At 41.1% G+C, this 15182-nt stretch overlaps 2 protein-coding genes and 1 long non-coding RNA gene across 28 annotated transcripts in view; 1 reads left to right on the top strand and 2 right to left on the bottom strand.

Moving 5' to 3' along the window:
• LOC115235049 overlaps positions 1–1021 on the bottom strand; it is a 5778-nt gene extending 4757 nt beyond the window's left edge. The window contains exon 1 of one of the 3 annotated variants that reach the window (XM_029806578.1): positions 314–1021. The gene's annotated coding sequence lies outside the window, so the exon portion shown is untranslated. The remainder of the gene's footprint in view (positions 1–313) is intronic. The other 2 variants (XM_029806579.1, XM_029806580.1) reach the window with 2 other exon arrangements.
• Positions 1–15182, top strand: part of LOC115235054 — a 24459-nt gene that overhangs the window by 5896 nt on the left and 3381 nt on the right. The gene's annotated exons all lie outside the window — the stretch shown is intronic.
• LOC115235047 (sodium channel protein para) overlaps positions 8709–15182 on the bottom strand; it is a 54709-nt gene continuing 48235 nt past the window's right edge. For 16 of the 24 annotated variants that reach the window (XM_029806555.1, XM_029806552.1, XM_029806558.1 and 13 more), the window contains 6 exons: positions 14791–14913; positions 14381–14575; positions 14049–14294; positions 13461–13731; positions 11726–12030; positions 10642–11427 (listed from right to left, as the gene is read on the bottom strand). In XM_029806555.1, the coding sequence (XP_029662415.1) occupies positions 10642–11427; positions 11726–12030; positions 13461–13731; positions 14049–14294; positions 14381–14575; positions 14791–14913 (1926 nt within the window). Of the gene's footprint in view, positions 11428–11725; positions 12031–13460; positions 13732–14048; positions 14295–14380; positions 14576–14790; positions 14914–15182 lie in introns of all 24 variants that reach the window. The other 8 variants (XM_029806575.1, XM_029806574.1, XM_029806572.1 and 5 more) reach the window with 1 other exon arrangement.

Below are 15182 nucleotides of genomic sequence, written 5' to 3'. Positions count from 1 at the left end.
TTTATTAAATGAATAAAGAAAAAGGTTACAAACTATTTTACAAAAAGGATATAGAAGTAAAAAATGTATATGAAATTACATATTAAATATTCTCTCATATATTCAAAGAACAGGTATTCATTAAATATTTATAACCATGTTTTCTTTCTCTCAATATATACTGCCGTTTCTCATACATTCTCATTATATCAAACATTCTTTTCAGTTGAATGTCCGTTCATAAATATACTCACTCGACGACATTCTTAGAAAACGTCAAAACCCCTTGATAAAACTCGCTACGCTCATCTCGATTATAAATACGCTACCATACCTCTGCACTAACCTCCGATGTCGAAATGCGATTTCTTTCCTCTATCCGGTCCAGTCGTGAATAATGAGTCACCACAGATATCAGATATACAATCATTGAAAATTCGGCGACGTTGCAGCTGCGAGTGCAGCCAGGACAATAAAAGTGAGGTCAGTATACATCGCCCAGCTTGCAGATAAACACGATAGCGACGCAATCGCACAGCAGCTCCTCGCGTTCTCGTCCCTCTCTCTCTCTCTCTCTCTCTCTCTCTCTCTCTCTCTCTCGCCTTTCTCGCGGACAGTCTTGACAGCTCGATTGTCGCGCGTAATAACTCGTCCAGGTCCGCCGCGCGACGTCTCCTCTCGCTGCTCCAGTTTCACTGATTCGCCAGCTCTCTCAGCGAGAAGGAGGCCCGAGTGACCTCGAAACAGCCATCCTTCTTGCACAGGTCCGTCACGGAGGTATATATTCGACGCTCGGCACGAGTGGCACGAGGCAAAACGACCATTGTTTGTCGAACGTAGTGTACGCGAGGCCGTCGTGCGTAAAAGGCACGACGGTCTAGACGACTGCTGCTCTTGCTGGTATCGGACTTACGAGACGCGAGGAAAGAAGCGAGGCAGCGATTCGTTCTCTGAACCCCACCCATGCTCGCGCGATCTTCGCGTGAAATCTTTGCGCGAGCACCCACGCGCTACCACGCGCTTTTCATGACTAATGCACTGCGTGGTCTGCGTGGACTGTGTTAATCTGATAGCGTCACGTCACGTGTCACATAGCGCATCCCCACCATCGTTTAGACACCGTAGCAAGAATAGATCGAACCCCAGGTGAGATCCAGGTAAACAGGCAGACGAAATAAGAGCGGAATCTCTTTCTCTTTTGCTTTTTTAAAAACGAAAATTCTGTCTATAATCTTTATTCTTTTTTCTTTTAAACGCAGCTTCTGCGCTCGAAATCTATTATTATTTTTATCTGATCGAGTTGGATTTTACGTGGGTGACAATATTTAAATGTGTTACACGAAAATGTAAATTGCAAATAATATATCTTGGGAAAATTAAGTTTAAAATGTATACTTCTTTATATTGCCCATATTCAGCACGTTTATAATTATTATATTATTTATAATTTATAATAATTACTAAATTACTATAATACTAATTTATAATAATAACATTTTTTGTAATTTGATAAAGTAAAAATGAGTATCTTAAAAGATTGATAAAAGATCACACGTTGACAATATCATACGCTAAATTATACAAGTCTATGTACATTTCATCAAACAAATATCTTGTTTTTCTATCTTTAGAGATTAAAAATATATCTGAAACAATCAACAAGATCTTTAGATGATAAGATATATTTATAGCACAGACAAATATTGTCATTGTCACATTCACTCAAATCGATAATGAAAGAAATCTCTTAGGGATAAAATAGAGTGAACAAGAGAGTACAACTGCTGTGTGAGTGTTAAGCTTTTTCGTTTATTGAAAATATCTCTGTAAAACGTGTGTATATTGTGGCCGGGCGAGGTAAGCCGACAATACCGAATCTTCGACAACGAAATGAAATCGGGTAGCAAACGAAGAGATACGGTGAAGACATTGAAAACAATAGAGTCGATCGTATTTTAGTATCTACATAAGTAAAGGACGAATCAACGATGCATTCGCTCTTACTTTTTTCTTTTTTTTAATCTTATTATTAATTATATTATGTATAACAAAGCGGTAACAACTTGTTAATTGTAACTATTATGATAATAATCGTTTACTTTATATAATTACAATAATATAATGTGTAAGGATCGTTAACTAATCGATAACAAACGAATCGTATCCTCCTCCTTTTTTTTTCCTCCTCTCTTCTTATCCCTCTTCTTTCTATTCTATTCATCGTATCTTCTCTCCATCATCTTCGTCGCTTTCCATTTTGACCCAATATCGATCGTTAGCTTAAATCGTTTTATTATTTATTACTCTCTTTATATCGCTCATCCCCCTCTCTTTTTGTGTATTAATTATTTAACAACAGTTTTTTTTTATCCTCTTATTATTTGCTCTTTAATTTAATAATCGTAGTAAATATAGTAATTATTTATAATATTGTGCAAATAACCCATATTTTCTCTTGTTATTTTTATTCTGTTAAGTAGTAATGAATGTCATATTCTTAACGGAGGAGCTTCTCTGTGTTCTCGCATTTTCCTCGCGTGTCTCGTCTTGCGCGCGCGCGTGCACGCCTGTCCACGTGTGCGTACACGTGGACACGCGCGCGTCATCCGGTCCGCCGCGTGTCCGCACGAACACGTGCGAGCACGTACACACATACACACACATACATACGTACGCAGATTTTTTTTTTTTAATGGACGATCCTTCGCGCGTTTTTTTTTTTTTTTTTTAATGTTTCGACAGCTAGCTTGTTAAAATTGGATTCTTAGCACGTTTCTACCTAGCTTGATGACCCATGGCAGTTGCTTGTTCATTTATACTGGCCGACAGGCTCCGTAGCTTGACACTTTACAATGCTTTAGCCCAGCTCTAGGATTTTTGTTTCATAATTATTTATTTATTTTTTTTTATTTCATTAATATCATTATTTATTATCTCACGACGTAGGATTAATGATTCGAGAGTATCGAGACACTACAAAGCCCTTTTTGTTGCTATCCGTTTAAGAAAATTTTTCGTGCATTTACGATTAGTTAACTTAGTTTTCTTTTATACAATACGTAACGGCAGTATCGTCCTCGGAGAAAGTACGTTAAATCTCGTCTTACCTCGCTTAACGAAGGAAAGCCCTATTTTTTTTTTTTTTTTTGGTTATATCTTACAGAGCCGTCGTCGCGTAAAAGTTTCATCCCCCTCCCCCTAGCGACATTATCTTCTTCGTTGTCGTCGTCAACGTCGTCGCATCGTCGTCGTCGCCGTCGTCGTCGTTGTTATTGTCGTCCTCGTCATTACAATGTATCGATCAAACAGAATTTTTTTCTCACGTGAAACTTCCCTTCCGCGATATCACCAAACAATTCTCAAGCAACCCTCCCCCTCGCTCCTCAAGCAACTCTCGTGTAATATACATTTCGGAGATAGAAATGCGGGAGGACGGCGAAAGGACTGCCTTTTTAAGCAAAAAAAGGACTTAACTAAGATATAGTGGAAATTAAAAAAAAAAAAACATCTTTTTTTTTATCTTTCTTCCTCTCTTGTTAGTGACAATAAAACGAAGAAGATGATTACTAAATCGCCATTTCGTAATGTGGATATATGTAATATAATGTATATAATTATGTAATTTAATTATTTATTGAAGCGCGAGACATTTTTAAAAATTCTGAAAAATATTTGCACGCTCTTCGACACAGCATTCGCGTATATTGACGCAATCTCTTTTTCGACGGACATTTTCTCATCTTACGTAAGATATGGTCCCCTCGCAGTCCTCTTCGATTCGATGTCACGGACGGAATGTTAATCTCAACGTCGATGAGAACACGTTGCGATCGAATTATTGGGGAAGTCGTGATTAAACGCGCGGGCGCGCGTTGTAACATTCCATCCTTCGACGAATCGACGCATTTGCCGAGACACTACTTCAGCCTACTTTTAAAGCAGATGGTCCGCATTTCAAGATTATCTCGGGCAAGTCTTTCAAAGTGAATCCGTTGCGTAACCGATTTTTTTATATAGATGTATCATCAGCAACAAATTGTTCAGTACGCTCTCCTATGCGATTCCAAAGATATATATAATAAAATCCACGATCTTTTTGATTTAAAAATCTTATTATTTTATATCGCAAGCTAATTACAAGTTACGATAATCATACGAATTCAAGTCTCATGTGAAACGAAACTTTTCAATATTCTAAACGTTATTCGGGATGTTACCCAACAAGTTGTTTGACATTTCATTGAATCATCGTTTACGCCAATCTATCGCAGACTATCCGAAGCACAGAAATAGAGACTGCCTCTACTCCCTTCATCGTAGCTCGCGTGATTCGTGTTTTTTTCTTCACTTTGCATGACTCATTCGAGACGATCGTGAAAAGCGAAAACCAGACAAGTTCGCCTTTAGCCACACGTCTCTTCGTCGCCCGCCTCCAACCGGGGAAGAACGACGATGCAAATCGTCGAGGAGGCGTTTCCGAAGATTGCGGCCACATTCGTTGGACTGTCCGTCGCTCGTTTAAAAGCCTGTCCTGTGCATACAAATCTACATCGGAACACGAGCACGTTACACAAGTGCCCTGGCCAATTAAGTGCTCGGAATAAGGTTCGCGAGACATTACAGGGACTTACGTTAAACGTTTCATCGGCGGATGCGCTTATGTCCTATAAACATTCGATAAAGTTAAGTGACATTTAACCGATCATCTGCCCTTTTCCTGTTTCTCTTTACGTCTCTACAAAGAGACAATCGAGATTTCTCTAGAGACAGTCTCTACGAGAGGAGAATTAAATTTACGTTATTACGTAACGTTGATTTATACATTAACCAATATTTTGTCGGTTCGATGTAAAAATATTTGTACGCGACAGGCCATGAAGTTTCGCGTCACCCATTTATCATTTCCGTATCGATTTATATACACGGTTGCCTACATAGTCGACTTGCGAACGTAATGTCGAAAATATTTATTATATTGTGAGTACAAGCGATTTGATTATATTATATCGAATTATTTGCACGTATTATACAACACGGGAGAGGAGGCCAAACCGATGACGGGGCGGGGAGGGGGTCTCGGAGGTACGGGACAGAGTGAGCCGGACGAACCTTTTCGGATATATTTCTTCTGACACATACTTTTTCGATATATTTTCCAACGATCGACGATTATGCTGTGCAAGGTCGTTTCCGTCTTCGATTTGTCGTCGTCGTCGTCGTCCGTCGAGCTTTCAAGACGCCGCGATTCCGAGGGACAACGTCGATGGCGCGAGACGTGATCGATCGGTTCGGAAAAACGCCGAGGAGGGAGGGAGAGAAGACCGATAATATATGCGCGAAATGCAACGGAGAATGAGCGTTCTCGAACGAACGAGATGCAGGCAAGGCAGCTGCATTTGCAATCGGAAGCGTTAGTGCGTGCCAGCCTGATTAGATTTCTCTATTATTTAATATTTAAGAAACGTATCTCTTTTCGCTTTACATGGTTAATACTGGTGTTCGACTACTTTATTACGAAGAGAATCGGTGAATCGTGAGAAAAAGAAAAGTCATAGAGTCTCTTTGCAAATGCGGACGGCATATTAATGTTCCTGATTATACATATCGCCGTCGCGAAGAATTATTTTTACGATTGTGCGATGTAAAAAATACTTTCAGCCCAGTGTGTCTGACAAAGCGACGTAGCGAAACGCAAAATATATTTTTAGTTTAAAATTAGGAACATGTATGTTCTTCTTATCGTTTGCGTTACGTTTTACTTTCGTATATAGAGATAAATTTCTTTCAATATATATATATATATATATCCTTTAGAATATACTTTTCACACAATATATTTAATCTTAGCAGTATATATTTAAGCGACCTTAGATTTAGAATTTTTAAGTGGCCAATGTAAAAATGTCGAGTAATTCGCGATTTTCGAAATTCGTGCATTGCAAATAAATGTAGAAACGATCAAACACACGATTAATATCAGACAAAGCTTTGTCGCACAGCAAAAATTCGCCGATAACGTGTGAATTATTTGTAGAATAATTTCCCCATGACAGATCTTATTCATGGTTTGTAATTTAAATGTGTTTTTGGTAAAGTAATGAATATTTATTTGTCACGCTATTTTCGAAATGTTTTATATCATTATTCATCTACAACGACATCACTGCCTTTCGATGTTCCAATCGTGAACGTTATCATCTGCGTCATTATTAGTATCGTCATTGTCATCATAGGCTGCGTTCAGAAAGTGAAAGAACGCAAGTAAGAGAATATGGATAGAAATATAAAAAATTTGTCAAGATTTTATACAATTATCACGCGCATTTATAATTTAGAAAAAATTAAATATTTAATTTTATAAATCAAAAATGCACGTAATATAAATTTCATACTCTGTCATATATATTCTCATACATATTTTTACCGTAGCTCAATTATATTAGACGCGGCGCGAGAGATTTAGCCCTATATAACGATGATACTTAATAAATCCTCTATCTATCCCCGAGTGCTCGTAAATCCACCAATTATATTCAATTGCATTAGGATTGTTACATTCCTATAAGCAACATCTATGCTGAACAACAACCTTTGTTCTCGCTGTTACGTCCGTCATGGTCCTTGGTCTTTACGAGAGACGCTCTCACACGTTCTCGACCAGCGAGAACGCGTTCTCCCTCTCTGCCCGAATTTCGATGCTCATCACCCCCACCCACACGTCGACTTCCTGTCTAAAGTGCTGACAACAACGACCCGCCGCATCCACGTCGTTGTCCCTCATGACCCGCGCGCGTCTGTCTCCCCGCACGTCCCTTTCCTCCGCCCTACCGACCCTACGCGGATGTAGACGTAGAAAAATAACGATCGCACAATCCGCATTAACACACACGCACACATGCATTATTTCTCTCTCTCTCTCTTTCTCTCTCTTTCTCTCTCTCTCTCTCTCTCTCTCCTTGTTTCTGTTGTATCTGGCCGCCTACTTAAGCTCACCGCCGCGTGACCGCGATAACGCTCTTCGTTAATTTGACGACGAATCGTGTGTGCGTGCGAGACGAGACGCGCTCTTCGAGCTGTTCTCCGATCGACATTTTAGGGGAAAGGATAGTGAGCGTTCGAAGAAAAATGCAACGTTTCGCGAAGATAAATGTTTTTGGAACAGCAGAGTTTTTTTATTCGAACGACTAATAAAATGTCAAGAGGAAAGGAAACAGACGCGGGCGCTCTGTTTGTCTCATCCTGCACACACGCGTATAACACGCATCTGTCTATATCTGTATATATATTCTTAAGGACCGTTGCAAAGTCATCGGCGTCGTCATCGTCGTCACGCGTTATATTGTGATAAACTCTGATACTCCTCGTGTAAATTGTTTAAACACACGTTCAAAGTTGCTCTGGTGATCTGTGTGTAGATTGTTGCGCGGAGGCGAAATGAGATTGGTACTTATACTTCGTGACGGAATCGCGACGACAACTGCGGTAATGCGACCACGATGGAAAAAGTACAAAGTGTGTGTTTGTAATACGTGTGTATATGTGTGTGTGCATGATGGCCACGTTAACGAATTGAGAATCTACCCCGAAATGCGTGAGACGCAACGGAGAGGAATCGTACCGATTTTTGTAATTGGGATAGATGTTTCAAAGGGAGCTGTCCCATTTAATTTAAATAAATGGACCACCCCGAGAATAACATATGTACATGCCTTTCTCTCTTTCCATCGTGGTCCAACGTCGATCGAGGTCGACGCGCGCAATTTTGACAGATACGGCGACGGTAAAGATCGACGCAAAGATCTGTACGCGATTCCGCGCGAAGTCCCTGTGCGTAAACCCGTCTAAATTCTTCGCATTTATTAATCAGTCGGCCGCGGAACACCGACTGCGTTACTAAAGATAACTCGGGTGCTGTTGAAACAGAGCGAAGAGAGGATATGGTTCGCTTTCGTGATACAGATAACACAAAAGCAGCAGCTTCAACGGTGTGCGCGCGAGACGCCTCGACCGTGATCCGACGATTAACGATTATTTGACGGTGCGATATATCGGGAAACCCAAGTTTTTTTTTTCTTTTTCTTTTCTTTAGCTTGCTTAAGATTGCTGTTATTCAAAAGGCACAACGTAGGATTTTCATTATCATCTGATTAGCGAGAGATACTTGTACGATCCAATTCGTTTCGTGTATAATATAAAAGGCTCTTTCTATACAGAGGTCTTCTACTTCTTCTTCTTCTTCTTTTCTCTTAATATTTTCTCCGTGCTTTCTTATTCAAGCTTTTGAAGATGTGACGCGACTTGAAAAGTGAAACACTCTCGCTACTGAAAGAGCAGTATATATTTCGGAGCGGCAAAACTATATTTTACATAAGAGTATCTCTTTGTAATTAATCACGTCAGAGAGAGAGTTCGAATCGGACGAACAAATTTCGCGCGTGCTCCGTGTTGTGTGCACCACCGAGATATAATAATTACAATAATAATTATTATAATTATAATTACAACAACCCTATTTAAAATATCTTTTCAGCGTTTGCGGGTTGTGCGACGCGAGACGGGTTTACGCGCGCGCACGCGCGCGCGCACGCGCACGGCGATCGATTGCGGTTATTCGAATAACGATACACTAGAATGTATTAATTTATTTATTCCGAAGCGCGTTTACTACGTCGTGTAAGACTGCGTGTAAGTTTTGCAAATGTGTAAATATCTAGTTGAGAGATGATGAGTTAAGAAGCCAATACGCACTTTTCTTCGACGCGATTGCTTCAACGCATTTAATTGTGTGACAGAAGATCGCGACGCGAAAGTGTCAAAAGGGAAGGGCGGCGAAAGAGCGGAGGCACAGACAGGCAAATGGGAATAAAGAGAAATAGGTATATATGTATATATATATATATATGTATAAGTCCGTGAGAAGAATCCGAAAAGAGGAAAAAGGAACGACAATTTCAGCGGATTTCCTTGATCGGGACGCAAAAGGTTTCGCGCACGATAAATCCGATCGGAAAAAAGCCAAAACGCGGCCAAAAAGAGACGCGAACACGTCGTCGACATTGACCCCGAAACATGGGGATGCTTCGCGGAGGAGAAAAGGAGGGGGGGAGGGTGAGAGGGGAAAGGAAATATCTTTGAAATCCACATGTGAGCATCGGGGAGGGAGAGTATTACATTTGCAGTCCGCGAGTTAATTAATTGATTCGCGTAAATCGACGGTGTGACACTACTTGTGACACGCGCGGCTCCCCTTCGGGACCGACGGACGGGGTCGCGTGAGGTCCGTGAGAAAAAGGGGCGGGAGAGGGGGTTTGTGGAATCAAGCGGCGCGATCAAGCGTTTTCGCGCACCGTTTTCCGCGAGAGATTGCAAGCCGAGCGAATGTATAACACTACTAACGCGCACATTTCATTTCACGAATGAGTCCTCTTTCGCCTGCGAAATTTTCTTTCGCTCGTCCTCTAATCGTCGTTAATCGAAATTGATCATCGTACGTGTCGGTATCATCGACATCATCGTTAGCGTCATCATCATCATCATCATCATCATCATTATCATCATCATCGTCATCGTCGTCGTCATCATCATTCTATCGCGTCTACTTTCCCTTCGTTCCTCCCTGCCATAACTACGATTATACAATATCGTTCATTAAAGCGAATGTCGCCGCAACGGGGCTCGACGGCGGCGCCTGAGGCGTCGCGGCGTCGCGCGGGGGCGAGTAGGCGGGTTACTGCTGTAAAACGGTGTAAAAAATCCAAACGGCGGATATAGAGATTCGCGAGATTGAGCTAATGTGTACAAGATGGTGTAGACAAGAGGTCGCGCGTCGCCTCGATGCGCGGCCGTCGTCGCGCGCGACTAACGCGGGTCCGCGCGGATACTCTTTAATCGAACGACGAGGAACAGAGGCGAGGCTCACGAGAAAAAACGAGATAGTCTCCCTCTCTCTCTCTCTCTCTCTCTCTCTCTCTCTCTTTTTCTCTTCGCGTCGCGATGTCACGTTCCACGAGTCTTAATATGGGGAAGTCAGACTCGGAGAGGACGTTGCGACGTTTCGGCCTTCCCTCCTCATATTTCTCTTCGTGTCTTCGTAGTCTCTCTTCTTGCTTCTTCTCGTGTATCTTGAAGTCGTGTCGCGCTCCCGCGACATCTTTTGCGATCCGGACGCCACGGTCAAATAAAGCCGATCTTCGGTAAATTGCGTATGAATCGGCGATCGGCGACAGCAGCACACTTTCAAACTGGTGATGTAGACGCAGTCGCAGTCTCCTCGTGTACTTCATACGGACGCTCGTCTAACTAGGGACGTGTCTCTCTTCTCTCTCTCTCTCTCTCTCTCCCAACGGTCGTGGCTCGTTTAAAGTCGATTAAAGGCAACTCGTTGGAGGAATTGTTATTTATACAACTATAAGGCTGTCGATGGAGAGCGCACGCGAGGTGCCCGCCCGGCCACTACTTCGCACGAGCAGTGCGAGCGGCTGATGATGCGTGATCATCGTCGTCGACGATGTTGCTGCTACTGCTGCTGCTGCAACTGCTGCTGCTGCTGCTGCTGCTGCTGCTGCTGCGACTGCGGCTGCTGCGATAGAGCGATTTTCGGCGCACGGATGGCGGCGGTGGCTGCTGCGGCAGCTGCGACGGCGGCGACGACGACGATGGCGATCAGACGTCCGCGGTTCTCGAAGTGACACTCGGCGATCGGCTGTGTATGACAACGCGATGACCGTTCTTCGTGACGTAACCGTCGCTCTCGACCAGCACCTTGGTCTGCCGTACGCACAGATCCGTATCCGGATCGTCGCTCTCCTCGCTCGGCCCGCCAAGCCGCTGCTGTTTGTGCTTCCGCCAGGCGTTCTGTATAAGGCGGGCGCAATACTCCTCGCGCTGCCGCCACAGGGTGGATGAGACCGGCTCGTAGCCCACCTCATCGGGCCGCGCCTGGACCTCGGCTAGGTCGCCTGTCTCTTCGATTGGATTACCCTTCCGTGCGAAAAAGTCTTTGGTGAGAGCGTCGAGGATATCCACACAAAACATAAGGTCACCCTTACATATGGGGATATCCATCGACACGATCTTGTATTTATTGGGCTTATGTATCTGCAACGGGGGTTCCAATACATCGAGAAAGTCCGATAGCTGGTCGTATCTGATATATTGCGTGCCGTCCGGATCGAACTGCTGCCAAATCTCGTAGTACATGTCATAGTCGTCGTCCGTCAGGCCCTCCTGCACGTCTTCGGTAGCCTGCGAGTAATTCTCGAGAATCACGGCGATATACATGTTGATGACGATCAGGAAGCTGATGACGAGATACGAGAGCAGATAAGCGATCCCGATCGTCGAGGAGCCGCAGTTGCCCGGGTAGCCGATTTCGTTGTTCGGCTCCTGGCAGTCCTCCTCGTTTATTATACCATCGAGAACACCGTCCCAACCGGCCGATGTTGACATCTATCAATTATATCATTCTAATTGACAATGTGTCCAAAACACAATTTTTCAGTAGTACTTAAAAAGAAATTAGTCCTCTCTTATATAATCTTTGGAAATATATTTATACATATATAAAATAATATCTTGTCTTTAATTTCAATATTATCGTTATTATGATGAGCAACTTTATTTTCATTCGTAAACTTTCATCAAAAAATTCAAACAATATATATATTAGATATAACTTCTAATAGAAAATAGCTGATAAAATTTCTACAAAAAAAAATACATCAATTAAAATCTATTGCAAATTTACCTGAAATAGCAGTATCATGGACTGTCCAAACGTCTTGAAATTGTACACGTCGTCGAGTCCACTTTTGTCTTTGACGTGCATGAAGAAAGACATTCCGAATATCGCGAAGATAAACATCACCAAAAACAGCAGTAGGCAAATGTTAAAGAGGGCCGGCAACGACATCGCCAGGGCGAAGAGAAGAGTTCGGATACCCTTGGCACCTTTCACGAGTCGAAGCACACGACCGACCTTTGCCACTCTCACTACACGAAGCAAAGTCGGCGATACGAAATATTTTTCAATAATGTCGCTGAGCACCAGACCTGTCGGGAAAGAATACACACTTTAGCGAATTCGAGACTTGTGCTCTACTTGCATTAACGTCAAGGAAAAAGATGCATAAATCATAGATTTCATTCGTATAATTCATTAAACTCTCGTGCATTGTCGGTTCAAGAGGAGCTCGGGGTTACATGCGTTTGGATTATCTAATCATCGTGTAGCTAGGAAAGTAAGGTGCGCGATTGAAAGAAGCGTTAAAACTTTAAGAGTGTATGTCTCTATAAAAATCGTTCTTGCCAACTATATGTGGAAACGAAGAAATTAAAATCGTATGTTTCCTTCCGATAAAAAGTATGCATAAATCCACGTGAGATAAACATTCATATTAGACATTACGTTTCTCGCTCTAAAAAAAATATGTGCATTTTAGGTGTTCATTCATCACAAAATCGAAAATTTTTAATTGTCACAAAACTTCATGCGCATCCTAAGAGGACTCGGATGCTATATCCTTTAAAATTCACGTTCGAAATGTCATGAAATCATAGAAAGCGTATGTCAAAACTAATTGAATATATGAAAGTTATATCATAATTTAAATTCGAAATTATGCAGTGCCTTATAAAAGATAATTTTAAATATATGAAAAATTTTTGCTATACTATATCATACGAAAATGGAGACGCAATCGATCTATAATCAAAAACTATATAAGAGGAATAAATTAAATTCTAAAACCTACTTTATACAGACCCGATCTTACCCGATACTTCGATTTACGATCGTTGCAACATCGATTAACATGCCGAATTGCTCGTGCAAAGCGTTACGTCGCGGCAATTCTTTTAGAGGAACACTCACAGATATTAAATATTTCATACACCTTTTAATAGCTCAAGAGATGTTCGGTAAAATTCATAAAAATCGCAGAATCGTAGATTGTGTAACTTTAATTAATTCAATAACGATTAATTCCACGAACACAGTCGTCGATTTCAAAGAATCATACTATTTTTATCGTAATTCATTTGAGATGCGATACGAAGTAACGCTGAGCTTGGCAATTCGGTTCTGGGGATCAACGACACTTAGTAGGATACGAATAGGGTCATGGGAGGTATTTGGCATGGTGAGGTAAATTTAACATCAATGTAAGGCTACATAACGTAATGATATCCACCAGTCGTTGAGACACGAGCGAAACGTTAGGCCTGTCCGCTTGATCGAGAAGAGAGATACTGCGTGCATTAAAAAAAACATAGCGGAGAAATAGCATGGCATGCCGAGATCTCGCACGTGAGATAGAACACTACGCTTACTAGTATATGTACTAAAGGCAAAGAGAGAGATGAACTAGATCATAATCTCCGTGGAACGAGAAGATGGGAAGCTAACAGGTTGCCTTTTTTCGCGCATTTCGCTTTCGTTTCGCTCGGGTCATACGACTGAAGCAACCATTACGTTACATTACCTAATATTGACAATATAACAACAACAAAATCAAAGAGGTTCCATGGCTCCTTGAAGTAGTGGTAGCGCAGAGCGAAGATCTTCATGAGACACTCGCTGCTGAATATCACAATGAATATCATGTTGAGATAGTCCAGAACATTGCTGAACGATTCGCTTTGTTGATAATGGTCCAACGTCATCGTAAGCATGTTCAGCCCGATGAACAGCATGATTATCATATCGAACTTTTTGTCCGTCACTATTTCAAACACTATCGCCTGTGGTCGCCACTGTAAAAGTCGAAAGAAATAATTACACAACCTTAATCGCGCTATAATTAAGGGTGAACAAAAAAATATCTTCGCAATATCGTATTCATTCATGTACCCGCAACCATAACACAATATTTTAAAATAGCGTATTCTGAAAATTAATTAAAGTCAAATCTCTTCAAAAATTTTTTAATATAAAAATATCAAAGTTGCAACGATTTCCAAGTTGTCAAATAATATCGCGTGGAATTTGCGCGTTTATATTTATAACTGATCTATGTGACATGTGTGTATAAATATGGCACGTATGTGTGAATACTATTTGTATAACTTACCCTCGGTCGAGGAATGGCTTTCAGAGGCTTCTTATTGCCCATTTTCTTCATGGCGTTGTAATATTTCTTTTGATCTTCCGTCATGAACATCTCGAGGGAGCCGCCAGCCTTTTTCTTTTGCTCGTTAAAGTTGTCGATGATCACACCAATGAACAGGTTGAGGGTAAAAAACGATCCAAATATAATGAAAAACACGAAATAGAGGTACATGTAAATGTTTGTTTCACGAATCGGCTGCTTGCCAACCTGCACATCGAGAAATTAAGAATGCGTTAGAATTTTTATATAATAAATATCGATACAAAAAGAAGCTATTATGAGATTATACTCGCCTCCCTAGAATCGATTGCGTCATTCATGATTTGGATCCACCCTTTGAAAGTCGCCACTTGGAATAGGCACAGATATGCTTTCCCGACGTGATCGAAATTCATTGGCGAGTTCTCCCACGTGTAATTCTCAGCGAAGCAGGCGTTTCGATCCGGTATTATCTCGTAATTGAGTGTCGTCTTGTTCATGTCGACACACTGCAACATAATAATCCGAAATTTAATTTTATAACGTACAAAGTATAATAGTTTCCGCTTTTTTTAACGATACTTTTGCAATTTTTCGAAAGAAAATTCTAAAAACACACGCGCAGATAAGTTGCACGAATCGTTTAAATTATACGAGTACCGATAATCTTGCATGAAGATTGATCATTGATTTATTATATCTATATAATGTAAAATGTACGCACCTTGTAATATTTGCCAGCAAACAGCTGTACTCCCATGATAGCGAATATAAGCCAGAAAATAAGGCATACCAGCAACACGTTGAAGATAGATGGAATGGCTTGGACCAAGGCATTAACGACTACCTATGAGAAACGAAGTTTGATTAAACGCGCAACATCACACTTTGACATTTAATTAAACGTTTCAGCATCTATGCTCAACTATGCGACTGTCACACGCGTTATGCACGTAATGTGCTCGTGTTTTAATAAGAGATTAAAAAGAGAAAATAGATAACTGTTTTATATTTTTAAATAAAGAAAAATAATTCTTATGCAGGTTTTACTTTTGAAAGAATTTATAACCTTGAAATTTTTTTTATAGAAAAATGAAAAATATAAAAATTATAATA

The sequence above is a fragment of the Formica exsecta genome, unplaced genomic scaffold, assembly GCF_003651465.1.
Source record: "Formica exsecta isolate Colony F162 unplaced genomic scaffold, ASM365146v1 scaffold21, whole genome shotgun sequence".
Lineage (NCBI taxonomy): Eukaryota > Metazoa > Arthropoda > Insecta > Hymenoptera > Formicidae > Formica > Formica exsecta.
This window is presented reverse-complemented; position numbering and strand designations above follow the sequence as displayed.